This window comes from Nyctereutes procyonoides, unplaced genomic scaffold (assembly GCF_905146905.1).
Source record: "Nyctereutes procyonoides isolate TBG_1078 unplaced genomic scaffold, NYPRO_anot_genome, whole genome shotgun sequence".
Taxonomy (NCBI): Eukaryota; Metazoa; Chordata; class Mammalia; order Carnivora; family Canidae; genus Nyctereutes; species Nyctereutes procyonoides.
The window spans coordinates 14298458-14323943 of record NW_026575131.1 but is presented as its reverse complement, the minus strand read 5'-3'; the positions used below and the strand labels follow the sequence as shown (position 1 = coordinate 14323943).

The 25486-nt window shown below is 40.1% G+C and overlaps 3 protein-coding genes across 6 annotated transcripts in view; 1 reads left to right on the top strand and 2 right to left on the bottom strand.

The window, feature by feature from the left end:
- The window catches only part of IL5RA (interleukin 5 receptor subunit alpha), a 47528-nt gene extending 45122 nt beyond the window's left edge, over nt 1-2406 (bottom strand). Inside the window, exons 1-2 of the mRNA XM_055343300.1 lie at nt 2236-2406; nt 1455-2055 (exon numbers count right to left, since the gene is read on the bottom strand). Of these exons, the coding sequence (XP_055199275.1) occupies nt 1455-2055; nt 2236-2406 (772 nt within the window). The remainder of the gene's footprint in view (nt 1-1454; nt 2056-2235) is intronic.
- On the top strand, nt 1586-21999 carry TRNT1 (tRNA nucleotidyl transferase 1). 3 transcript variants are annotated; one of them, XM_055342795.1, is made up of 8 exons: nt 1586-1670; nt 2591-2763; nt 9348-9541; nt 12512-12650; nt 17198-17324; nt 18861-19054; nt 19841-20094; nt 20252-21999. In XM_055342795.1, exons 2-8 carry the CDS (start codon nt 2616-2618, stop codon nt 20504-20506), a joined length of 1311 nt encoding a protein of 436 aa, XP_055198770.1. In that variant the 5' UTR covers nt 1586-1670; nt 2591-2615; the 3' UTR covers nt 20507-21999. The 3 variants fall into 3 exon arrangements, with proteins under 3 accessions (XP_055198770.1, XP_055198769.1, XP_055198771.1); XM_055342794.1 differs by lacking the exon at nt 1586-1670 and adding an exon at nt 1761-2058; XM_055342796.1 differs by lacking the exon at nt 1586-1670 and adding an exon at nt 2020-2040.
- A 490-nt stretch (nt 22000-22489) lies between these two features.
- CRBN (cereblon) overlaps nt 22490-25486 on the bottom strand; it is a 32390-nt gene continuing 29393 nt past the window's right edge. For both annotated transcript variants that reach the window (XM_055342792.1, XM_055342793.1), the window contains exons 9-11: nt 25265-25329; nt 24426-24557; nt 22490-23169 (exon numbers count right to left, since the gene is read on the bottom strand). In XM_055342792.1, coding sequence (XP_055198767.1) covers nt 22989-23169; nt 24426-24557; nt 25265-25329 — 378 coding nt within the window. In that variant the 3' untranslated portion in view covers nt 22490-22988. The remainder of the gene's footprint in view (nt 23170-24425; nt 24558-25264; nt 25330-25486) is intronic.

The window sequence follows — 25486 nt, the reverse complement described above, 5'->3', positions numbered from 1 at the left end:
CAAAGAATTTGTCCATCTCATCCTCAGTGTCAAATTCGTTGGCATAAAATTGCCCATAATGTTGTCTATTATCGTGTGGATGTCTGTATGTCTATAGTGCTATGCTCTTTCGCAGTGAAGTCTGTATTTTTTTCTTGCAGCCTAGTAAGGATGTACGGATGTATTCCTTGCCATGCGGAAGAGCATAAATCAGTGCTTTGCCTCTGAATGGCAACTAGGAAACCTAGTCCTGTGCTTCTCAAAATGGGATACCTAACACCCCTGAAGATAAGAGGTCTGATCATTGGAAACCACAGAAATTCTACGGCACATACATTTTTCTAGGAAAATTTTAGGGAAATTAAAGTGTTATTAAAAAGACTACCTTTATGAAACCATGACGCAGATTTTATTTATTCTTTAAAGATTTTATTTATTTTAGAGGCCGTGAGAGAGTGCACACGGTGGAGGGGGGGGCCACAGAGGGACCAGCAGACTCCTCGCTGAGCAGGGAGCCCCATGGGGGCCCATCCCAGGCCCGGAAGCACCACCTAAGCCAAAGGCAGGCAAATAGTGGATTGAGCCACCCAGGCACCCAGATTTTTTTTTTTTAAGATTTTATTTATTCATGAGAGAGACAGAGAGAGGCAGAGACACAGGCAGAGGGAGAAGCAGGCTCCGTGCGGGGAGCCCGATGTGGGACTCGATCCCGGGTCCCCAGGATCACGCCCCGGGCTGCAGGGGGCGCCAAACCGCTGAGCCACCGGGGCTGCCCTGATTTTTTTTTTTTTTAAATATAAGATAATTGGCAGATTTCTTGGAACTGCCCCTTTTGAAGGATTTAGGGCTTTACTCCTACTCCTCTGCCACTTTTTTTTTTTTTTTTTTTACTGTTTTCAGCCTTGGAGAAAACGAAGGAACGGAATCCAACCCAAGTTCTTCACTTGGCGGCCGCGGTAGCCTTCAGACTTCAAAACCCCAGGCGGGAAAACAAAGTCTGTCCCAGGACGTCAAGGAGCCAGAGCGCTGAAACCGACAGCGCGTGCGTGAGAGGCCGTCGGCGCCCTGTGGGCGCGGGGTCTCAGGAGCAGGCGCAGCGGCCGAGCGGCCCCCCTTGCCGGCCAGCAGCCGACGGTGCAGCGGCAACCTCTGGAACAGGTGTTACGGGCACGAAGGAAAACGGTGACACTCGTCCGGGGCCGCCAGCCTGGCGGCGCAGATGGGCACCTGACCACCTCCGGGCACGTGTGATTAAAAGAGAACTAAAAGGGGGATCCCCGGGTGGCGCAGCGGTTCGGCGCCGCCTTCGGCCCAGGGCGTGACCCCGGGCTCCCGGATCGAGTCCCGCATCGGGCCCCCTGCGCGGAGCCTGCTTCTCCCTCGGCCTGTGTCTCTGCCTCTCTCTCTCTCTCTCTGTGTGTGTGTCTCGTGAATAAATAAATAAATAAAATCTTAAAAATAAATAAAAGACTTACAAGGCCCCGGGCCCTCCAGCTCCCCAGGGGCGTCCCCTCCGCGGCCCCGCTGAGTGTCAGGGAGGAGGGAGGGGCCGAGGGAGCCCGCTTGGTCCCGCCCACGCGCCGAGGCGCTTTGCCCACCCGCCGCCCGCAGGCGCGCGGTGCTGACGTCACGGCGTCCGCCGCCCGGAAGTGCGCCTGGCGACGACGACGGCGGCGGCGACGGCTGGGCTGGTGAGCGGGGGGGCGCGCGGAGGGGCGGCGGGGGCGGCCGGCCTTCCCCCGCCGTGGGTCGCGCGGGGCGGTGTGCGAGCCTGTGGCCGTGGGAGGCTTTCTCTGCCCGGCGGCTCGGACCTCGTCGCGTCGCCGCCACGTTCCGGTGACCGCAGGCCGAATCGTCGGGCTTCCCCGGGCACTTTCCCTTCCTCGCGGCCGGGCCCCCGAGGGTCTCACTAGGTTGGCGATCCGGCACCTGGCACGGGGGCTGGACGCGCCGCTTCCCAGCCCGGGTCCTCCGCAGGTCCTGGTGATTGAGGCGGAGTTGGAAGGAGCCCGCGTTTCCTCCCCACGTGGTCTGCGAGAGGAGAACTCGCTCCGCCCCCTGGTGGGAGGCCCGCTCCTAGTTAGTGGTTTCCGTCGGGGTCCCTTGGAATCCTGCTGGCCCCTGGGGGAGCCCGCTTGATGTGGGGAGCAGGGTGGTGGGGGGGGTTCAGGAGCCGGCCCGACGGGAAGGAATTCTGAGTGGGGAAAGCCGGGTCTGGGCCTAGGAACTGCCCCCTGGGCCCCGAGTCTCAGGTGCAGGTGGGGAAGCGCCGTGGCGTGGTTCGGAGGGGGCCAGGCCAGGTCGTCGTGGAGTGTTGGCCTCCCCTTCCCTGCAGCCGCTGTTCTTGGCAGCTTTAACTGAAACCCGTGTCTCCAGAGAGCGTTGGGACAGTGGCTCAGGAGTACAAAGCCGTCTAGCCAGAAGCATACATCTAGGCAGACGGGGCGCTCCCCCACATGGTCGCTAAGTGCAGGGTTTTTTTTTTTTTTTTTTTTAAATATCTGAACAGGAGATGAATGTCTCTCAGACGTTAAATACAATCGCAGTATATAGCCCTTTATTTTCCTTCACTGTCAAATTTCATTGTCCTACGTGCGTGTTTGTCTTGCAGATGTGTGGTTGGCGCCTGCCCCCAGATGCTGAGGTGCCTGAATCCCTGGCGCGGGCCCTTCCTGAGCTCTAGTCGGAGGAAGCTGTGCCTTTTCAAGCAGCATCTATTTACGATGAAGTTGCAGTCCCCAGAATTCCAGTCACTGTTCACAGAAGGATTGAAGAGCCTGACAGGTGAGAGGTTAGGACGCTTCTTGCTTTGAAAGCCCTTGTAAGTGGAGAAATGGAGGCTAAGAAATGTTTCTTAGCCAACATTCAGGTTTGATTTGGTTTTCTGGTGTGTGCGTGGTTTTTTTTTTTTTTTTTTTTTTTTTGGTGGTTGTTCTGTTTTTTGTTCTCACTGTTGAGCTAACCAGAAAGAAAAGGTTTACTATGGGTTATCCAAAACATAGCCAAACATAAGAGTCAGGCAGTGACTTCAATTAAAAAGCATGGTTTTTCTGTATGCTTTGCTAACTACCTTATAGATCTATTCCAGGATTGGGCCTACAAACGTAACAAGTGGATATACTTTCTCATGGTCAAGGAACGAGGCTTAAGAATGCCAACATTTTCATAATAACTAGAGAGCTAAATTTTGAACTTGTGCAATCTGCTTTTAGTACTTAGTTTGTAACCACTATGCTATATTTTCTCCCTAGATATAAGTGCTTTCTGAGCCAACTGAAGGCAAAAGGAAATAGGAGTCCCTTCCGTGCACATGTAAAACTTACCTGTAAGGAGCACAGGAAATAACTTCAGCTAAGTCCTTGATGACTGCAGCTTCATGTTGCTTGCCACGGTCCTATCATTCCTTACATTTGTCCTTAGTTACCAGCTGTGCTGTTGCTAAAGCAGCCATGTAGCTGCATTACAAAGCCTGTGGTATTTTAGTGACCCTCCAGAAATACATAAAGGCATGTGTCTGTAGAAAGGTGACCTATACAGTGTTATGCAACCCTGGCTGTCCATTAGATTCACCGGGGGAGCTTTTAAACTATACAAATGCTGGGGTCCCACCGTGACCTACGTCCCGAACTGGAATCTCTGGGGAGGATGGGCATCTATGAATTTTTATAAGAACTCTAGTCCATTAATTCTGTTGTGCAAAAGATGGAGGAACCATGGCATTAAAATGACTATTTGTATTAGTTTATTCCCAGGGCTACTTTTCTATTCTTGAAATTAGATGATTTTTTAGATACATGTCAGAGGTCAGTGGTCCAGAACTTGTTGATTCATATAGATTCTTCATGTGTTCTTGAAGTGGAGGGCCTGAAGCCAATACTTCACTCTGAGTTATAATTAGAGTGAAAAATGCTAGAAACTCCAGTCCACTAGAAATATCAGTCACATGTACAATGTATACTTTTCTAGTAACCACATTAAAGGTAAAAAGAAATGGGTGAAATTAAAATTTATTGATTTATTAATATTTTATTTATTAATGACAGACACAGAGAGGCAGAGACACAGGCAGAGGGAGAAGCAGGCTCCATGCAGGGGGCCTGATGGGGGACTCGATCCCAGGTCTCCAGGATCAGGCCTTGGGCTAAAGGCGGCACTAAACTGCTGAGCTACCCAGGGATCCCGAGTACTCCTTTTTTCTTTTCTTTTCTTTTCTTTTCTTTTCTTTTCTTTTCTTTTCTTTTCTTTTCTTTTCTTTTTTCTTTTTTCTTTCGTCTTTTCTTTTCTTCTTTTTTTTTTTAAAGATTTTATTTATTCGTGAGAGACAGAGAGAGGCAGAGACAGGCAGAGGGAGAAGCAGGCTTCTGATGTGGGACTAGATCCCAGGACCTTGGGCTCATTCTCTGAGCCAAAGGCAGATGCTTAACCACTGAGCCACCCAGATTTCCCAATAATTACTTTAGGATAGCATTTCATTTTATCCACTGTATTTAAGATACCATCATTTTAATATAAAATTTGTGTAAAAATTATTAGCGAGGTATTTCACGTCCTTACTTGTAAGTCCTTGAAATCTGGTGGTTGGCACCTCCTGACCATCTTAATTCAGACTCACTACATTTCAAGTGCGTGTTCAGTAACCACATGAGCCTACTGTTTGAATGGTACAAGCTTAGAAATTCCAAATCTGAGTTGAATTCAAGCTTGTTCTTTCTTTATATGCCTTTCCCAGCTCCTAATCTTCTCCCAGCTTCCCATCTTCAGTTGCAAGAGGCCTCTTGGATTAAAGGTGCCAAATGCTTGGATGTAGGTAATTAACTCTTGGTGGCCTGTTTTGGGTCCTGCATTTTTCTTTTGGAAACCAGGGTCTGGATATTGATTGCTATAGGTTCTTCAGTGTCTTTTAACAATTTCATTTGGCTTACTAACCCTTACCTCAAGAGTTGAACTGTCTTCACCTTGAGAGCTGAAATCCTAAGGAAATAGAAACTCAATAGGGTGGGAAGATACAGGTCATATTTACCCCCAGGGTCTTGTCCTTGAAAGCCTGGCAAATGGTGGCATGGACATATTCTGAAGTTGACTTTTTAAATTTACTTTTTAATTTAATTTTTTTTTAAGATTTTATTTATTCATGAGAGAAACAGAGAGAGGCAGAGACACAGGGAGAGGGACAAGCAGGCTTCATGCAGGGAGCCTGATGGGGGACTTGATCCCAGGTCTCCAGGATCAGGCCCTGGGCTGAAGGCGGCGCTAAACCGCTGAGCCACCTGGGCTACCCCAGAAATTTACTTCTTTAGGCTATGGTGGAAGTGGCAAGAATGGAATCCTATAGTGCAAAGCTCGTCAGTTAGAACATCAAATAATTGGTTTTATTTGATTTTTGCCGCTTTAAAGACTTGAGTATTCTGGGAAAATACGATGTTTTGCATGAAAATTGCACCAACACACAAATGATGGCTGCTGTATGGTGATACTGTACAATTGAATACTATACCACTTCTCAAGTCCTAATAGCTGATTTGCCACATGCAAATTACTTCAGTATGCAAGACTTTGGGAAGCTAGGATAGTGGATGATTTTAGACATAATCCAGAGATTATACACTGTGTAGGATTTTATAATCTGCCAGTTTATCTCATGTAATTTATTCCTTTTGCTTGAGGACAACATTGTGGAGGCATGCTAGGGTCATGTGAGATCTTTTTCCCCTGTTTTGTACATGAGACTGAGGTTCTAGACATTGACTTTTTTCCTAAGTTACATGGTTAATGAACATGTCAGGGTATCTTTGGACGCTTGGCTGTAATCTATACAAAATGCTGGGCGTTAACACTCAGTGGTTAGATTTTCACTGGTTAGGTATGTGATGTCATAAAGCCGTCATAGTTAATAACATTTGGGACAGTAGGAGCACCTGGACACTGAAGAACAGATCGTGTATTTTTTTGTAGTATAGTCATGACATGAAATGCTCTTGCCACTGTCCTTCCACTCACTTTCTGTATCCTTAGCCTCCAAAACTTAAAATTCAAAATTGTAAAGGGAACAAGTTAATGAAAATTTGATTGGAAAAAAAAAAAAGTAGGGATCCCTGGGTGGCGCAGCGGTTTGGCGCCTGCCTTTGGCCGGGGCGCGATCCTGGAGACCAGGATCGAATCCCATGTCGGGCTCCCGGTGCATGGAGCCTGCTTCTCCCTCTGCCTGTGTCTCTGCCTCTCTCTCACTGTGACTATCATAAAATAAAAATAAAATTAAAAAAAAAAAAAGTAGACAATGATAAAAGTTTCTGACATATAATGTCATGGTCTTTTGGATTGCTAACAATAATTAAAAATAGCTTACTGTCAGATGTGGCAGTTGAAGCAGATTAATAGGTTTGGGATGATGAGATTATACATTTCTTAAGTCTTAGGCTTAAATTGACAATTAAATTTAGTTGCATTATGTATTTTTCTGAGTATGTAGTTTACAAAATTCGTCGCAGTGTGGATCCCTGTAAGATTGGAGATACAATAACGGAGGAAAAAAGGAGTGTCTAAGTTTGATAATCCCTACTCTTAGTTATTATGACTGTTCCATGCAGGCACATACATATGCCTTTATATGCCTTTCTCACTTGTATTATGTTAGAATTCTGCGTTTTTTGGAAATAGTTATCCATTTCCATATGGCTAATCAAAATGATGGAATAGATTACTTTGAATTCTGGACCTCTTTCTATAATACAGTTAATTTATTAGGTGACTTTGAACTTAAAAATTTATCTTAGTTGAGCCAGCGTGAGAATCTTAAAACAGAGGTTATCTTGTGTTCAGTCTTGACCTTCTTTATCCTGTTAAAGTAGATTCAAGTGAAAGTAAAACTTACTCATTTTTTGCATTTCAGAATAGATTCTAACTGTATTAATTCGAAGAAAATCTTTAAAAAATACTTTCCAGTGAGGTCACTCTGGTTTATTTTTTAAATTTTTTTGAAGCTGGGATATCACAGGTTCTGTTGTGAGCCAGGTTGGTGTAAAAGATGAGTAGGATAGGCATTCTACCCTGAGAATGAACAGGTAATGTTAATATAATTAGTATGATAAAAAATAGGCTACTCTAGTAGCTTGGAAAAAATTCGTTTAACTCCACCATCAAAGAGAGATTCCTAAACTGAATTACAAAAGATGAATAAGGATGAACTAGATCAGTGTTTCTCCTATTTTGGGTAGTAACCCATTAGTGAACCATAAAGTGAATGTAGTGGTCATGACCAGTGTTAAAAAAACAAAACAAACAAACAAAAAAAAAACAGAGGAAAAGAGGATAGAACAGATGAGGTTGTGTGGTATGAAGTAACAGTATTTCTTGAAACTTCGTCTGACATGATTGACATGTAAAATGTCTTGGTGTGGGTTGTGCACCAAGATGTTTCATGGCCAGCTGCTCAGGTAGGTGAGCAGGAAAGATTTTTGGGTGAAGTGACCCATGCAAGTGAAGTTACAGAGGGAACTACAGGGAGATTTTGGTGAATGTAAAGCATATGCAGATATAGGAGACAGAAGTGAGTCAGGAGTGATGTACCACAGAAATGTGGATATTGTGCTGGGAGTAGTCAGAGGGATAATGGCATAGCCTAATCAAGTGAGTGATTTAGAACCCCTGTTTAGATGGTGGAAGCTGGGCTTAAGGGGGCTGATGTAGCACTCTTGGTAGGGAAGGAGAGGAAGAGGTCCTGAATTAGGTAGAATGGACAGAGTCCAGAAATAGTTTGACATTCCGTAACTTTTTGGGTCAAGGGCCTCTATAATTTCATGAAAACTGGACTAACGTATACTTTTTTTTTTTTTTTGACTACCATACATGGTTTTTACACTTTATTTTAAGGGACCTTGAACCCCATATGAAGGAACCCTTAATAGGACATAGAGTCAGTAGGACTTGATTAGAAATGTGGAGTGAAGGGAAGATGAACACATACTCTTGGAAAGGACTTAGGGTGGTCTGGGAGATCTAAAAATTTGAGGTCAGAAGGTGGAGGGAACATTTGTTACTTCATAGCAGATCATTTTAGGTAGTCTCCAGAGGGTGGGGCTGGAGGATTAAGGAAGAATATGTAGAGGAAGAGGATGAACACAGATTTAGGGTAGGGGTGGAGGTTCAGATACTGGCTGGTCATGAGGGATGCCAGAACTCTGATGCAGTTAGCTCAATGTTCAGGTCATTGCCCTCCAGCCAGAGACCAGGTAAGTTGTTACTCCTTGCAGTGAGGGAGAACATGGACCATGGAGAGCTGTGGAGTATCTCAGCAAAAGGTTTTTAGAAAGGACTTCTTGTAGGATTTGTGCTTGTATCATGTTTTGAGGCGGGAATAAGAAGTGGAATTTACCTGTGGGTTAAGGTGGTATCAGGAAGCAAGGATAAATCTGTGATGGGCATCTTAATTCTTACTTAGAAGATGAGAACACAGCTCTGTGCTCTGTTAACTGGTAGGTAAATAAGGAGCAGTCACATATATTAACTGCCATAAGTTGGTGTCTTTGATGGTGTTCATGTCTTCTATGTTCAGACATGATTACTAGTTGTCTTAACTGATCCGTCATGGTCACTGAATGGACTTGCAGATGTGGATGTTCTCTGACATTGTTTATGCTCAACAAGAGAACACCAGGGTCTAATTGTGGGTGCCAGGCCAGCTTGTGGCAATACCAAGACTTAGGTGGTCGTATAAGGCCAGTTCCTGGATGTCATTCTCCCTAGGTACCATATGATGTCCTTTGGTCATGAGTAATTACAATGGACTTTGTCTTGTACCTAGAGAGGAGTTAGCTCTGGGTTTCCTGTACTGAGGCCCTCAGAGTAGTTTGAGCATTCCTATGGCTTTTCTAGAGCTTAGGCAGGAACAAAAATCAGCATTGTATGCAGGTCATTTCTCGACAGATTCTAGCTGTGACATCCTAGCTGGTGTGATAGACTAATGTTGTTTGAAGTTTCATAGTTTCACGCATGAACATAGAGCCTATCAGTACATAAAGAGAAATATGTCTAAGAACACCTCATATTTCTGAAGTATGCGCAACAACTTGGAGAAAAAACAATTGTTCACTTTACTTTTTGGTTATAATTCAAATTTATATTGGTGACCTTGGAGGATTATGGAATTCTGAATTCTCTTTCGAGTCCACCAAGAAAAAAAATCTGCAGATTCCCTGCTCTCACAGTTGTGAGAGGCATTCTACTCCAAGTAAGTCATCTTGTTTCTACGGGCCTTGTAATTTTTATTTGAAGAGGTGCAGTTCAGTAATCTCTGCTGTCCCTAATAGATTGGGAAAACCATGTACTTTTGTAGTTAAATAAATTGAAGTAAAAAATATTCTTTCTTCTTTCAGAATTGTTTGTCAAAGAAAATCATGAATTAAGAATAGCAGGGGGAGCAGTGAGGGATTTATTAAACGGAGTAAAGCCTCAAGATGTGGATTTTGCTACGACTGCTACTCCTGCTCAAATGAAAGACATGTTTCAGTCGGCTGGTATTCGTATGATAAACAACAAAGGAGAAAAGCATGGAACAATTACTGCCAGGGTGAGTGAAAGGTTTGACGCAATTGCATTGCCTTTTTTGTAATTTTTAAAATTGTTCTGTGTTTTTTCTAGTTTTAAGAAGCAGGTGACAAAAAACTAATAAAAATACGTCAGTCTCTCCCTCTTAAGCCGTGCATCCTCCTTTGCTGCAGCCACTTTCTATTAGTTTTTATGGTACTTACCTATTAGCCTCACATTTCTAAAAAAGACCTTTCTGTGCTGCAGTGTTCTGGTTTCCAGTTTCCCAGTTATGGGATGTTTCTGTTGACTTCCTGCAGGGGAAAGGGGCAGCCTGTTGTCCTACCTCATCTTCGCACTCTGACTGTGACCATCATGTTTGGTTGAATTCACAGTGTTTTCATTTAGAACTGTATGGTTTACAGCTGAACTGTGAAGTATAGTGTGACTGCAGCTCTTTCTTGGGTGGTTGTGGTTTTTCCCCCGCAGTTGACAGCATTTTTCCTTTATTTGGCTTTCTGTCTGCCAGTCATCTGTTCCTGTACTCCATAAGCTCATTTAGTAGACTAAACTTGTCAAGTTTCAGTTCTCTTGTTTTGAGCCACCTCACCTGGTGCATGCTGTCTTCTCACAGCCGTACATCGAGAGCTGGCTCCTCATTTCTCATCCTAAGATTTCTCTGCACCAGATCCTGGGAATTTCTTAGCTTCTTCCTTATTAGACTGCCTGGTCCTTGAGTCCTGTGTGATAGTCGTTGTTGTTACTGGTTTTTTTTTTTTTTTTTTTTTCTCTTATTTTAATAGTCTGAAGCCTGAAAAAGTCTTACATGTCTGCACATATTTTTATTTTACCTTCACACTGGTCTGATAGTTTGGCTGTAGAATTCCAGGCTGGCAATCATTTTCACTCAGAAATAGAGAGCCTTTGTTTGCTGCCTGCCAGTGCTGCCACTGGGAAGTCTGAGCTCATTCAGATTTCTCGTTGGAGACCATTCCCCATCCCCCACACCCCAAAGCTTTTCTGATCTTTTTATCTGGTGTTTTTAATTTCAAGATGCTGTGCTTTGGTTTGGATGTGTTTTTTCATTAATTGTGTAGGGAGACTTAGTGGGCCTTCTTGTATTCCTCTCATAATTTCATCCCCTTGGTTCAGTGTCTTCACCTTTGGAAACTACTGTGATATTGGATGTTGGACCACGAAGACTGATCTAGTTTTATCTTTTGTCTCCTATTTTATATTTATTTAAGATTAAAAAAAAATCATTTGAGAGTGAGCACAAGAGGGAGAAGGAGCAGAGAGAGGGAGAAGCAGATTCCCCGCTGTACTCGGAGCTTTACATGGGGCTCCATCCCAGGACCCTGAGATCATAACCTGAGCCAAACTCACTTAACCAACTGAGCCATCCAGGCGCCTCTCTCCTATTTTATATTCTCATACGTTTATTTTACTTTCCATGGGACTGCTTTAGCCTGATCATCCATTCTTTGTTACATTTGCAACTTTTGCTATTTTTAGATTTTTTAAAGATGTTTCTTAGAATATTTCTTTTGAAAACTTCCTCTTGTTTCAGATGGACTGTCTTACTTCCTTTAAGATACTGATTGTAGGTTTTTTGATAGTGTCTCTCCTCTGAGCTTTTTCTGTCTTTCCATTGGCTTTTCTTAAATGTGGGTTTGGTTCTTTCCTTAAGTGTGGATGATCCTCTGGTGTTTGTAAAGTGACTTGAGAACTTCACTATGTAGGAATTGTCAGCTGGTTACTTGTGGGATCACCAGTGTCAGTATCAGTGGAAAAGGGGAAATCAGAGGAATCCTTTAGTGTCATTCAGCTTAGAATAAGGCTGGTTATCAGCATTTTGAAAACCAAGTGGGGAAGGAGAATGAGGGTGGTATGGATTTTTTTTCACTTAACCTTGTTTTAATTGTGGTGCTTCATTCTCATCATCATCTGTATCTGGTGTCCCAAACTGTGACTATTTTTAGGTCAGCCTTTCTTGTGCTTGTGAGTTAATCTCTGGTTCTTTGCCTGGGTAAGGGAGACATTCCAGGGATCTGCTCCCTACAGTGATTTTCAGTCTTCCATATTTCACACCCTTTTCTTACTGTCTTTAAAGAAAACTTGTGCCTCAAATTCTTGAGTTCTAGAATTCTATAGTGAGAACTAACTTGTTTCAAGAAAAGAAATGAGATTGGGAGGAATTCTAGAACAGACTTAGAGTGATGATTAGAAGCTTTCAATTCTTAATGAAGAGATTCCGAATTTCTTATTGGCATGTAAAACCCTTTACTGTCTTCCCCTAAATGCTAGCATGGTATTTGTTAGCAGTACTTTCTTGTGTATATATCCCTCTTTCTCTGTGCCTTTGGTCATCTTTCCTCTTCATTGAAATGCTCTTCCCCCATGTCCCAAGTATAGATCCTACTTAGTTTTCAGGGCTCAGTTTATAGGTAATCTATCCTGAAGCTACTCAGCTTTTCCTAGTTGGAGCTAATCTCTCTTCCCACAATATATATAGTACTTTGTTTCAACTTCATTGATGGTTACCAGTACAAGAGTTGCAGAATGTATTAATGGTTTGTATTTCTTCCTCTATTAGTCCTTTTCTCAGTGGTATATATAAATACCAATAAATATCAATATAAATTGATATTCAGCTCTTTGCAAACTGGAATTAAAAAAATATTTCAGAGTAGCCTGATCTGGAATTGAAGAACTGGAATCCACCATTCTGAAGGCCTCCTCTGTTCTCTGCCACAATATTTGTTAGAGTTGTCTTTTTGTTTTTTGTTTTTTGTTTTTTTTATGTCAGACTCATCCTTTTTAATGAAGATTGTTTTATTATTTTTTTAAATATTCTTTGGCTCTATCTTGAATATAGTGGTAAATTTTCCATTTCAAGATACATGTACACTAGGTCACTTTGAGAAGAAAGATGATACGTGTCAGGACTCACTAATTTTTTTCAATTCATACAGTGATACTAAAAACTAACCAAAAATCCGTTTCATTACAGCTTCATGAAGAAAATTTTGAAATTACTACACTGCGGATTGATGTTGTCACTGATGGAAGACATGCTGAGGTAGAATTCACAACTGATTGGCAAAAAGATGCTGAACGCAGAGATCTCACTATAAATTCTATGTTTTTAGGTAATATCTAGAGATAATGTTTTACTCCAGTCTTTCCGAAAGCTGCTTTTTTTTTTTTTTTTAAAGATTTCTTTATTAGAGCAAGGTGAGGGCAAGAGGGAGAGAGAATCTCAAGCCGACCCTGCACTGAGCCCAGAACCTGACTCGGGGTGCTATTCCACAACCCTGAGATCATGACCTGAGCTGAAACCAAGAGTTGGATGCTTAACCAGCTGTGCCACCCAAGCACTCCTGAGAGCTGCCTTTTTAAGTGAATCTGCAGTCTGGGAATGTTCTCTAAGTTGAGAGGCTGCATTAGTTTCATCTGAGAGATAGCGTAGCATGTGGGTTAAAAGATGACCCTGAGGGGCACCTGGGTGGCTCAGTCAGTTAAGCAGCTGCCTTCTGCTCAGGTCATGATCTCAGGGTCCTGGGATTGAGCACTGTGTCTGGCTCCCTGCTCAGTGGGGAATCTGATTCTCTCTCTGCCCCTCTCCCCCATTTGCGCTCTTGTGTTCATGTGCTCTCTCAAATAAAATCTTTAAAAAAGAAAAAAAAATCTCTGGAGCCAGAAGTCCTGGGTTCAGATTCTGACTATGATTCACTAGCTGTAAAATGAGGATGCTAATATTAGTCTCCTTTGCAAGGTTGTCGTGATTAAAGGAGATAATAATTTTACATCTTTACATCCTTAGAACAGTTCCTGCCTGGCACATGTACACATTCAGTGCTCATTTATTAATTGCATTTAAAAATGGTTAACATTTCAGGTAAGAAAAGCACACCCACATACATTCCCCAAGTCACTCTCCACTACATTGTGTTTTGTGCATGCCTACCCTAGGCTTTCTTTTCTGGTGCCCATGGCATACATTCATGAGTAACCTCAGCACCTTTTCTGTTGCTATGCCTAGACACAAGGTCAAATTCTTTCATAGCATTGCATTTTAGGAATCACCTGTAATCAGAGTTGACATGCAAGAGAAAACCTATTTATCATCTCACCTTGATGTTTTTGTTAATGAAACTAGTGAGACTCATAGTAGATGAATTAAGTTTAGTGCTTCATTGGAGTGTTCTTTTTTGTCCTTTAAATTGTAGTTAAGTTCTTTATATGTTTAAGACTTTGGGTTGGAAAAAGAGAGCTGAAGCAACCACTATTCATAACCTAGTTGTGGCAGCAGTAATAGTGAAAGGATTAAAGTACAGATTCCTTGCTACCCAAAAAGTATCCTCTGTAACCTTTTTCAAGTTGAAGTGGTATAAGGTGTGGAAGCAAGTACTGTTTCCTCAGAATGAAAATCCTTGAGATTTGTTTCACTTAGTGCAAACAGGTACCAAAGTAGGTCTTTTGTAAAGGTGATAGGGCCTAAAGCGAACTTGGAGACAGTGCGGGGACCTGTAACAGGATTTGCTTTATGGGCTGGAGAAGGGGTTGTGTGCCAACATGGGATTCTTGCCAGCTACATTAAAGATGTTTTTGAAGCATCTAGGTTCTAGGTTATTTGATATACTTTATTGCATTTAACTGTCCTAAAAACTGCATTAAATATTAAATCCATTTGATGAGGAAGTAGACTGAGATGGTAAAGGGCTTACTTAAGTCATAGACTACCATGATTGGAGCCCAGGTTTCCAAAGCCCAGGTGATTTGTGACCAGAGAGAAGCCCCATTAGGGGCATATTTTTGTCTCCTTTATCTGTTTATCTTTGCTCATTCTGACTTAGGGTAAACTGCCCTGCCTAGTGCAATGTATAAAATTTTTAACTGGCTTTTCCTGAGCATACCTACCTATAATAGAGAAGCTAATATTCCTTTTTAATATACTATTTTATAGAAATAAAAGCTATTCTTACTGATACTCCTGTTTTCTAACATTTGCTGAGCCCTTATAATGTGCCAGGCACTGTTGTAAGCACATCACAGAAATTTAATTTTCTGGCATCTCTATGACGCAGATACTTCTGTTGAACCCACAGTAATTTGCTTAAAGTTGTGCAGCTGGTAAATTGCAGAATTAGGATTCCAACTTAAGCATCCTGGCTCTGGAGGTCACATTCTTAACCACTACATTATTCTTAGCAGCTCAACTTTATTTCTTATTTTTATGCACCATATTTTGAAAGTGCTAATCAGAGCAAAAAACAAAGTGCACGCTGATAGGATATTCTCACTACTCATTACTATTCTCACTACTCACTAATTTTTACTTTCAGCCCATTTTTCTGCCCAGGCTGTTTATAGGCCTTACTGGATGAAGCATTTGTAGTTCTGGTATTTCTGATTACTTTGCTTCTCTCAAACTTTGTTCTTGTCATATCCTACTTTTTTTTGTTTTTCCCTTTTCCTCCAAATTTTGGTATGTCCTTTACTGAAAAGGACTTTAGTACTTCCATGCTCAGCAGGGGAGAGTCCAGTCTCTTTATTAAGAGATATACCACATGGATTTGCTACTTTGTAATCATATTTTTGCCTGTTTACTTTTTTCCCACTTTAATTTCTTTGAATTTAGAGCCTTTAAAAATTGCTATACGTGTCAAAATGCCATATAAATCAAAACAATTTGGGAAGTGTTAAGCTTGAGCTTACTGATATTTGTGCATTTGGGATAATTAAAGAGCATTAAAGTTCAAACAGAACTAAATTGGGAAGTAGTTGCTTTTCAGAAGTAGAGGCAGTGCTTCTCTTCTTCAAGGTAAAGTGTCTCTGAGGATCACCCATCTTCCCATTTGGATGGTTGAAGGTATGTCTTTGTGCTGTTTTTTTGAGTCCTAGGGTGACCAGCTGTCTGCCTGGGACTGAGCTATTCCCTGGGACATGAGATTTTTGGTTTTTAAAACCAAAAAAGTTCTGGGATAACAGATGAATTGATTGCTCTACTAATACATGAGCTTTGGTGTGCCTTATATTAAAATAATTTTTTTTTTGTTAACATATGAGAGAACAAACATACTATAGTGGGAATGTTTCTTGTTTACATTTTTTTGAATGGGTATTAGTTTTAAGGACTCAAATTCATATAGCTTAAGAGGCTGCATAGTGATCTCATAATCTGATTCACCGTAGCCTTGCTCACAATGTAATCAAACTTGGATCTGACAGAAATGTGAAAAACACTATCTCATAAATTTGCGTTTTTTTATGACTAAGGATGAAAAATTTTCTTTTAAATTCTTTAAATATTTATTTGTTTTAGAGAGAGCAAGAGAGAGCATGCAAGCCAGGAGAGGGGCAAGGGGGAGGGGGAGGGAGAGAATCTTAAGCAGACTCTGAGCTTAGTGCAGAGCCTGAGTCGGGGCTTGATTTCACAACCTTGAGATAATGACCTGAGCTGAAATCAAGAGTTGGCTGCTTAACCAACTGAGCCATCCAGATGTTCTGAAAAATCTTAAAGGTTTTTTCTATTTCCTTAGTATATTTTTAGCTAATTCTTCTACTTATATATGGTATTTTTATTTACAAGATATTTTTGTATATTATGGAAATTAAGTATTTGGGTCTATTTTGACTTACATATATATTTTTCTCAGTATGTTATGTTTGTCATGGTGGTTCTTGTCAGGCATATTTGATTTTTAGGTAGTTGAATTACTTTGACGGCTCTCGTGCTCTGTGTGTGTGTGTGTTTTAGTTTTGTTTTCTTGGTAAACCCCCACCTAGTCTAAAATCTGCATATTAATTTTTGACTACCTCCCCCATACTTAATTACTAATAGCCTACTATTGGTAGGAAGCTTTACTGATAACAGAAACTATTGATTAACACCAACTTTGTATGTTCTGTGTATCATATACTGCATTCTTAAAATAAAGCAAGCTAAAGAAAAGAAAATGTTAAGGAAATCTTATATAAGAGAAAAAACAGCTATAGTATTATATAAAAGGAGAGGTGCCTTGGTGGCTTAGTTGGTTAAATGTCAGTTCGTGATCCCAGGGTTCTGGGATTGAGCCCTAACTCGGGCTCCCTGCTCAGTGGGGAGCCTGCTTCTCCCTCGCCCTCTATGCCTTCCTGCCCCCCACCCCTTCCCCATTGTGCTCTTTCTTGCTCTCTCTTTCCAATAAATAAAATCTTTGAGGAAAAAAAATCCACCCATAAGTGGACCCACAGAGTTCAAACCTTATGTTCAAGGATTTAAATTTTGAAAGATTTTTTCCCCATTCCAGGATCAGAAATACTTTTTCCTATGGTTTATTATTTATAGTTTCTCCAGATTCTTTTTGCTGTTTATTTTTTTCCCCCAGGTTATTTTGGCTATTCTTGTTTGTTTTCCCATACTAACTTGAAAACCAGCTTGTTTGGTATCTTATCTCCACCCCAATTCATACTTGAGACATATTTCTTGTTTAGTTCATTTTTGGGCATTATCTTTTTAGTTGCTGTTGTAAATTCACCCTTTTATTCCATTAGGTCTTCTGTTTGATAGTGGGTGTATGTGTGAATGCTGTCCCTGTTTATATCTTAACTTCGTAACTCCTTCACTTAGTTTGTAATAGTTCTTAGCAAAATTTGTTTCCCAGTTCTTATTTGCTAACAGCTATCTCTCCCCCTCCTGTTTTTTAATGAATAGGTTTTGATGGTACCTTATTTGATTACTTCAATGGTCATGAAGATTTAAAAAATAAGAAAGTTAGGTTTGTTGGAAATGCTAAACAAAGGATACAAGAAGATTATCTTCGAATTTTAAGATATTTCCGGTAAGAATTTTTAAAAAATAATGATATAGATTTTAATATATCCCAGAGCTCTGTGTGAGATGTGAAATGCACAGGTCAGTGTACAACATAGTGACATCCCAAATATCTGTCTCTGATAGACTCAGTAAAATGTGACTTAACTGTGAGATATATTTTTTTTTCCCCAAAAACATACATATTTATTCTGTGGTCTTTTATATAATTCAGCTTTAAATAATTTTTTAAAGGTCCATTTTTCTTATTTCCTGCACTGATCATTCATTACATAGATAAGTGAATGCTTGCCACAGGCCAGCCACTTGCTAGGTGCTTTGAATACGGAGGAATGAGTGTCTTTGCCTGTGTGGCTTACAGTTTTAGGTGGTCATGGGAAACACTTAGATGAGCTTGCTAAGTAAGGATGGAATGAATTTGGTTTTGTGGGTAGCAATGGTTTTTAAACTTTGAGCTATATAACCCTTTTAAAAAACGATTCTAACTGGCTAGTTTATGTCTAATATTTTATTGGTTGGGGGATCACATTTAGAATATTCTAAAATATTCTAAATGTGATCCACATATTCTGTCAATAGATGCTCTTCCTTTAAATTTGAGTATTTGCAGAAGTCTCTCTTTGCAAATAGAACACAGACTGACATCTATAGTTACTGTAATTTAAGCTACATTATTAACTGAATTTTAAAGATTTGTTAGTATGGGTGTGCTTTAAGGCTTCCAATTCTGAGATTGCTAGAAATACATTCCACTGTCTGCAACTAGAGGAGTCCTATTTGAAACTTTTCATTAAAAGTATTGGTGGTGGGCAGCCCGGGTGGCTCAGCGGTTTAGTGCCGCTGCCTTCGGCCCAGGGCCTGATCCTGGAGTCTCGGGATCGATTCCCACGTCGGGCTCCCTGCATGGAGCCTGCTTCTCCCTCTGCCTGTGTCTCTGCCTCTCACTCTCTCTCATGAATAAATAAAATCTTTAAATAATAAAAAAAAAAAAAGTGGGTACAGACAGGCAAGCTTCGTATGCTGTTCTTTTGATGGCATTCTTTACAAGAATGTTCTGTGTTATTCATCCAGTATAGATTCAGTGTCTCAGTTACTGATTTGGAAAGAGAGCAGAGAGTTCTTGTTCTTGTTAATTTAAGAAGGTGATTTATATTTTATTGACTTCAGGTTTTGTCATCTGGGAACAAAAAGAAGGTAAGGAATTGACCAGATGATTTCTAAGGTTCCCCCCCTTTTTTGGGTATTTATTTATGATTTTATTTATTTATTCATGAGAGAGGCAGAGACATAGGCAGAGTTGGAGAAGCAAGCTCCCTGCAGGGAGCCTGATGTGGGACTCAGTCTCAGGATTCTGGGATTATGCCCTGAGCCAAAGGCAGATGCTCAACTGCTGAGCCACCCACGTGTCCCTCTAAGGTCCCTCTTAAACCTAAATCTACGTTGTTTCATATTAGATGTATGGAATAGTACCAGTAAAATGAAAAGATTTTTCTAGTGATATGCCAACATAGAGGTAACATGCTCTGAGAATTTTGTTTTGTAGGTTTTATGGGAAAATTGTAGACAAACCTGGTGATCATGATCCTGAGACTTTGGAAGCAATTGCAGAAAACGCAAAAGGCTTGGCTGGAATATCAGGAGAGAGGATTTGGGTGGAACTGAAAAAAATTCTTGTTGGTAACCATGTAAATCATTTGATTCACCTCATTTATGATCTTGATGTGGCTCCTTACATAGGTGAGAGCAAGTTATAAAATATTTGAGTTTTTCACAATGAAACATCTGGTTTAAAATTTCATAGGGAAAAATATTTGACTAATTGTAAAAGGAGAAATGCAGTATTTTAAAATAAAGATAAACTTTGTGAAGTCAGGGTTAGGGACACAGTGGCCTTTGAGTCAGACTTGGGTTTGAATGATGCTTTTCCACATATCACCTTTGTGATTTGGGTTAGTTGATCATTAGTTGCTGAATCAAAAAAAGGGGTGTGAAGATAACAGCATCTGTCTAATGGAAGGGCTGAAAATTTCAGTGAGTTAATATGTAAAGTGCTTAAAGGGTAACATACATAGAAATTACTCAATAAATGTTACAATATTCGGAAAGAATGGTGGTATATGCTGGAGCACACTTCAGGAAACTTGGGGATATGTCAAGTAGAGTTTTTGAATGGTGGTGGGGGTGTAGGGGCGGATATTCTATGACAATAGGTCAGCGGAAGTCATAATTAAGTATCCCTTGTGAGTCTGACCACCACTGCCTCTGGACCTCCTGGTCTCTCGCTAATGGAAACTCATGTTTTAGGACTCCCCTAGGTTTTGGGGGCAGGGGTTATGGGAGGGAATAGCAACAGTGTTATCAGTAGTTAACCTGTAAGATGGAGCATTAGGTTGAACCAGGCAGTTCTAGTGATGGGGCATTTTGTATACTACAACCAGGGTTGGTTGAGGGTATGAGTGTGTTTTACTAAATTTATCAACTGTAAAAAATAAAAATTGGTGAGAAATGTTTTTGTCCCTACAGGTTTACCTACTAATTCAAGTTTAGAAGAATTTAACAAAGTTAGTAAAAACGTTGATGGTTCTTCACCAAAGCCAATGACCCTCTTGGCCTCATTATTCAAAGTACAGGATGATGTCACAAAATTGGATTTGAGGTTGAAGATTTCAAAAGAAGAGAAGAACCTTGGTATATTCATTGTTAAAAACAGGAAAGATTTAGTTAAAGCAACAGATAGTTCAGAGCCACTGAAACCCTATCAAGACTTCATTATAGATGTAAGTATATACAGGTTGGTCAGATCTAAGTCCCACAGAGTGTTCTGAGTATTTTAAGTTAGAAATTTCACATCAGTTATTTATTTACCTTTTAGGATAGGATTATTAGCAAGCATTCTAATGTGTGATGAACTAAATGTTTGATTTTGGCCCTTAGTCTAGGGAATCTGATGCAACGACTCGTGTGTGTGAACTCCTGAAGTACCAAGGAGAACATGGTCTTCTAGAACAAATGCAGCAGTGGTGCATTCCTCCATTTCCTGTAAGTGGCCATGACATCAGAAAAGTGGGCATTTCTTCAGGAAAAGAAATTGGGGCTCTGTTACAGCAGTTGCGAGAACAGTGGAAAAAAAGCGGCTACCAAATGGAGAAAGATGAACTCCTCAGTTACATCAAGAAGAGTGAAAATTAATGGCAGAAAATTTGGGATAAGGCTAGGTTTTCTTCTCTCTCAGTGAGATTTAAGAGACTTGAATGTAGAGCAGAATGAAAGCCAGCTTAGTGCACCTCCTTAGATCAACAGTGGTCTTCAGTTGTGAAACACAATTATACTTCAGGCAGTAAACTCAAGTCTACCTCCTCTTAATCTCATTTACATCCTTGAACCTTGTGGTTCTTCTGGGATGGTTCCTGCTGCAAATAGTATAGTTGGCTTCCCCTGTCTTCATCTGTCTAGACTTTTAAATGTTTTTTCCCCCCAGTATGTGCATTACTGACTGATCTTAAAAGTGGTAACTACCTTGAAGAAAAAAAGTGTTTCTTAATGTTTGCAGTTGAAATAACTGCATTATTTTATCATTGTCAGTTCTTACTTGAATTCTAGAGTGAACTTGTGTTGAAATTAGTTGACAGAATATCCTGTATAAAATTATGAAGACCAGGTATGTCCCAGGTAGCTGGCATTCATACACCCAAAACTGGCTTTAGCAAGCTCTGAGTTTTAGTATATAGTTGATACTTTCCTTTGACATGATGATTTCTTTAACTTTGCATGCTAAGCCTTAGGAAGACTGGCTTGAGTTAACTCCTGAGCCTTTTATTTTAATAAATATTCCCTTTGGAATTGGAAGACAAGTGTGTTTATATGGTATGTGACAGTATACTTCAGGTTTTATATATGGCGACAATATTCCCATACCCTTAGTAATACTCCCATACCCTTAGTCATTGTTCATTTTTTTCATGAATTAAAAAGGCCTATATTAAAATACGCATGGCCAGGCGTATATGAATGTTCTTTAAAGGCTTGAGCCCTAATTGCTTTTGGTAGATAAATGGGTGTAAAGTATTGTTTTCACTTGTTACATTCTGACATTTTAAAACTGATTTTCCTTTTTGTGTGGCCAGTCACAGCATCTTTGTCCCTTGTGGGGACGGGTCAGTAATTTAAGTCCTCTTAAATTCATAGAATCTTTACTATGCTAAAAAATTTCATACAGAGCTATAGCTATTTTAGAGATCTTGTTATGTATAAAACCATTTTAAAATAGTGTTATATGCATTTCTTTTCCATAGCAGAAAATTTTATTTGCAAGTGTCAGTAGACAAAATAGAATACTCTCAGATTACACCCTTCAGGTGGCAATAGTAAAAGCAGTGTGCCTTCTCTGACTGTAGTGAGATGTACTGTGCCACTGGAAAGAACTGCCTAGGATCTGTTTAGTGTAAGACTATGTGTGGACAACTCGGACAGCCCTATAAGCCCAAGGTTCTCATTAGTAATGCAAATCAAAGAAGGCAGAGGCATGTGCTAAAGAACAGACAGCATTCTTGAGTTGCTTTTCATCTACTCCTTTCTGTACAAAAATATGCAATGGAGAACTTCATTTGGATTGTTTTAGCCTAGGCAATCACAACCATTGCACGTTTGCTAAAAGAAAATAAAACATAAGAGATTTAACAGTCTGTTTTTGGCCTCATACATTTTTTCCCCATTAGTTGAACTTTTCCCAATTATGTAAAGCAGTGAAGGAATATCAAAACCTAAGTTTATTTCACAAATGTGAAAGGATCCAATCAACACTCAAACATAGAAGAAAGAGGTAGGTGGCAAATCGTCTACCTAGAACTTCATCTTAATGCTTAAATTATCGGCTTGTGAGTAAATATTTTACATTATTTAAATAAAGAAGATGTGTAATATTGTTTGCTCTTAAGCTTTACTTACAGATTTTTAATTTACATGGAACAAAGGTGCTTACAAAATAGTCACTTGTAGCCTGATTGATTGAAGGTGGGGGTATGTTTTAGTATCTCTGCTCCATTGTAGTTTAGGTTCAAATTGAAATTTGGAACAGAATAACCAAGGTGTTCAAACAAACACTGAGCAAATACATAAGTTACTGTTTTCACTAACAAATGCATAAGGAAATAAACACTATTTTGGGGCTCAAACTGTGTATTTTAACTCTTTAATATTTTGAAAATTTACAAATCAGTATGAGAGAAACTCTTTGCCTCTTTCAAGAGGAACATGTACTTGGCATCCTAGCTTTGGGAACTTGTGCCCTTTAGAGGTTGGTTCCATGTATCAGGAGCAAATGATTAATCTTGCATTAGAGGAATTACAAATAGGTTTTGTGCAGGAAACTATCTATCTCCTCCATCTCAGAGAGGTCTTCCTGCCCTACCAGTGTCATTCTAGCAAGCCAGAGTATAATGGTACCAAGGTGCTAAGGGTAGATATTCCTAAAACCCCAATTTTCTAGACTGCTTTTCATCCTTTTCAATAGTATATTTTAGTTTAAATCTTCAAATTCCATTTGACTAAGAAACTGTAACCTGCCATGTAATGTTGCTTTTTACTTAGGTATGCATCAAAAGCAATAATTTCCGAAGCAGATCTGATTTTACAAGACCAACTTGATAAATAACTTTATCTCTATCATATTTGTTTATAAGCAAAGTATTACTTTGTCAGGGCTTAACTCATCTTCAGTGTCTGGGATTGTGGGCAACAGAGCAGATCGAGTCAAACCCCAAAATTTTTGAGGTGACATGTCTTTTTTGGTGGCTGTAAATTTCCATCCAATATGGCTTGCACAGATCTTACACTGGGCGATAGTCCAAGCATACCTACAAAATTAAAGAAAGGTATCAGTTAAGGAAACACATTTCTGTACCCCAAGCCTGTTACTGTATAAAGCTGTTTCAAGACAGAGCCAAATTCTGTATGGTTTCCTGAAACAAACTTGATTGTGCTCTTAAACTGTGTTTATTTTTTTCTTGGCATTGGAGAAAAAACTTTTAATATGGATTAATTCGCTGGGGCCTTTCCTTGGTGGTTTTGTATTGCAGTCGTGTTACAAAACACTATCCAAGTCCAGAGATACTCTTGTGTGTGACTTAAAATGAGAGGTGGGATGAAGCGATACATGTGCTTCTCACCTAAAATCTAAGAACTTCTCTGAAGTAAGAATGATTTTGTCAGATACTTCACCCAGAAAATCAAACTATAACTAGAAACCAAACCATATGACTGAAATTCACATTTAACTTCCCTAGGTACATCCCACATGTCTATTAGCAAGTTAATCCTAGTTTTAGTCCTTAGCAAGGGTGTTAAATAAGATTGGACAATCCAAGTAATATGGTCTTAGATCCAAAATGGCAGTTATTATCTTTAATTAATTTACTTTAGAGAGAGTCTTAAGTAGACTCCACAGGGAGTGCAGAGCCCGAGGCAGGAGTTGATCTCAGCTACCTTGAGATCAGGACCTGAAAAGTCAGATGCTTATAACCAACTGCCACTCAGGCGCCCCCAAAATGATTATTATAATCACTAATCCATACTCTGCTTGCCTCTTTTAAAAATAAAAGACTGACCCATAATTTGGAAGAAAAGACTATTAATACATTCCCACAGCCTCATTTTCAAGAACCCTAACTAGTTCCCAGGTGGTGCTACTGGTGCCAGGCTCATAGTTTGAAAGCCACTGGGCTAAAGAAAAAAATTGAAGAAAACTGGGATTCAGTGGCTTTTCCAGGGGTTTTGTCTGTCACTGCTTGAAATATTCTCTGGTTTGATACACTACAGGATATGGTTCAAATACAGTTACAAGGTTATATGCCAGCTGATTTTCAGAAGGAGCTAAAAGGAAAATGAAAAGTCTAGATAAAGTGTATAGTTAATATAAGGATGACTGTGGTTGCCAACCTTTTAACTATATATAGTGAGTCTATGCCAAACTTAGCTGTTTCCATTCACAAAAAATGAAGAGCATTTAAACAGAATTACTCATCTCGTCTATTTTTGATTACATTTCTAACAACTATGCTTAGGACTCTGTCCAGTTAAGGCACTCTACCCCTCAGAGAAACTACCACATTACCCAGGAAACCAGCTGTGCTCTGTAGAAGGCCGGCCTATCAGATTCAAGTTGCAGGCTTTATACACGGTAAGTGTCTCATGCACGTATCCATGAGGATTCACATAAGCTGCCATCGGTCCACATAAGGATAAACTATAAGAGAATCAGCACAGAGGGTAAGTCAAAATGGAAGGAGAAAAAATGTCTAGTGAGGTTATAAGAGTAATATCAGAACCTCAGTATGAAAACAGGAGGTTGGCAGTCAGCCCAGTTTTATTCACTGTACTTGTTTGTACAGCAGGGAGCTCAACTTCATCTAAAGGAGTCTCTGAGAGTGGAAGTACAATGAAAAGGTCCAAATTATCTTTGGGCAACTGATTACTTTATAGGAAACAGTTTCTTTATGTCCTGATTTATGATTTATTTGTACTAAAATAATTTTCAAACACTTAGGTCACACAGCATCAGTACATTTTCAAAAGCGTGTCCTACTTTATGTTTGCCTGGAAGATACTACTTGAGGCATTCGTGTTAGGTCCTTAATTACTAAGAACTTACACAGATGACCAAGCAGGAATATGGAAAAGAAGGACTGCCCCCTTGTTTGACTTTACCAGGCTTCATTACTTGTGAATAATATCTTACATAACCATTACTGCTGAGTACCCAGTCAGGAAGGGTGTCTTAACTTCCCACATTGCATTTGCTGAATGACTGTTACTTAATGGACGGAAATATATGGAGAATGGAAATATAGTCTTGACTATGACTCTGTTACAGCAGTTGGGAAAATGTACTCACAAGTATACTAAAAAAAAAAAAAGTATACTAAAAATGTAGAAATGTAGTAAAGCTCTCACCTGAATATTTCATTTTTGGTTGTTATTTCTGTTTCTTGACATTGTTTACAGCAAAGAGACGTACACTAAAAAATTTAGTGGAAATTTAGAGAAAATTAGTGGGGAAAATTCACATTGTATATTTAGACAACTCATCAAGAAATTTCTTTGAAGTATTGATCTCTCTAAATATGTTTTCCTTCCAATCATCCAAAAATAGAATTTTAATGCAGGACCAAGAAA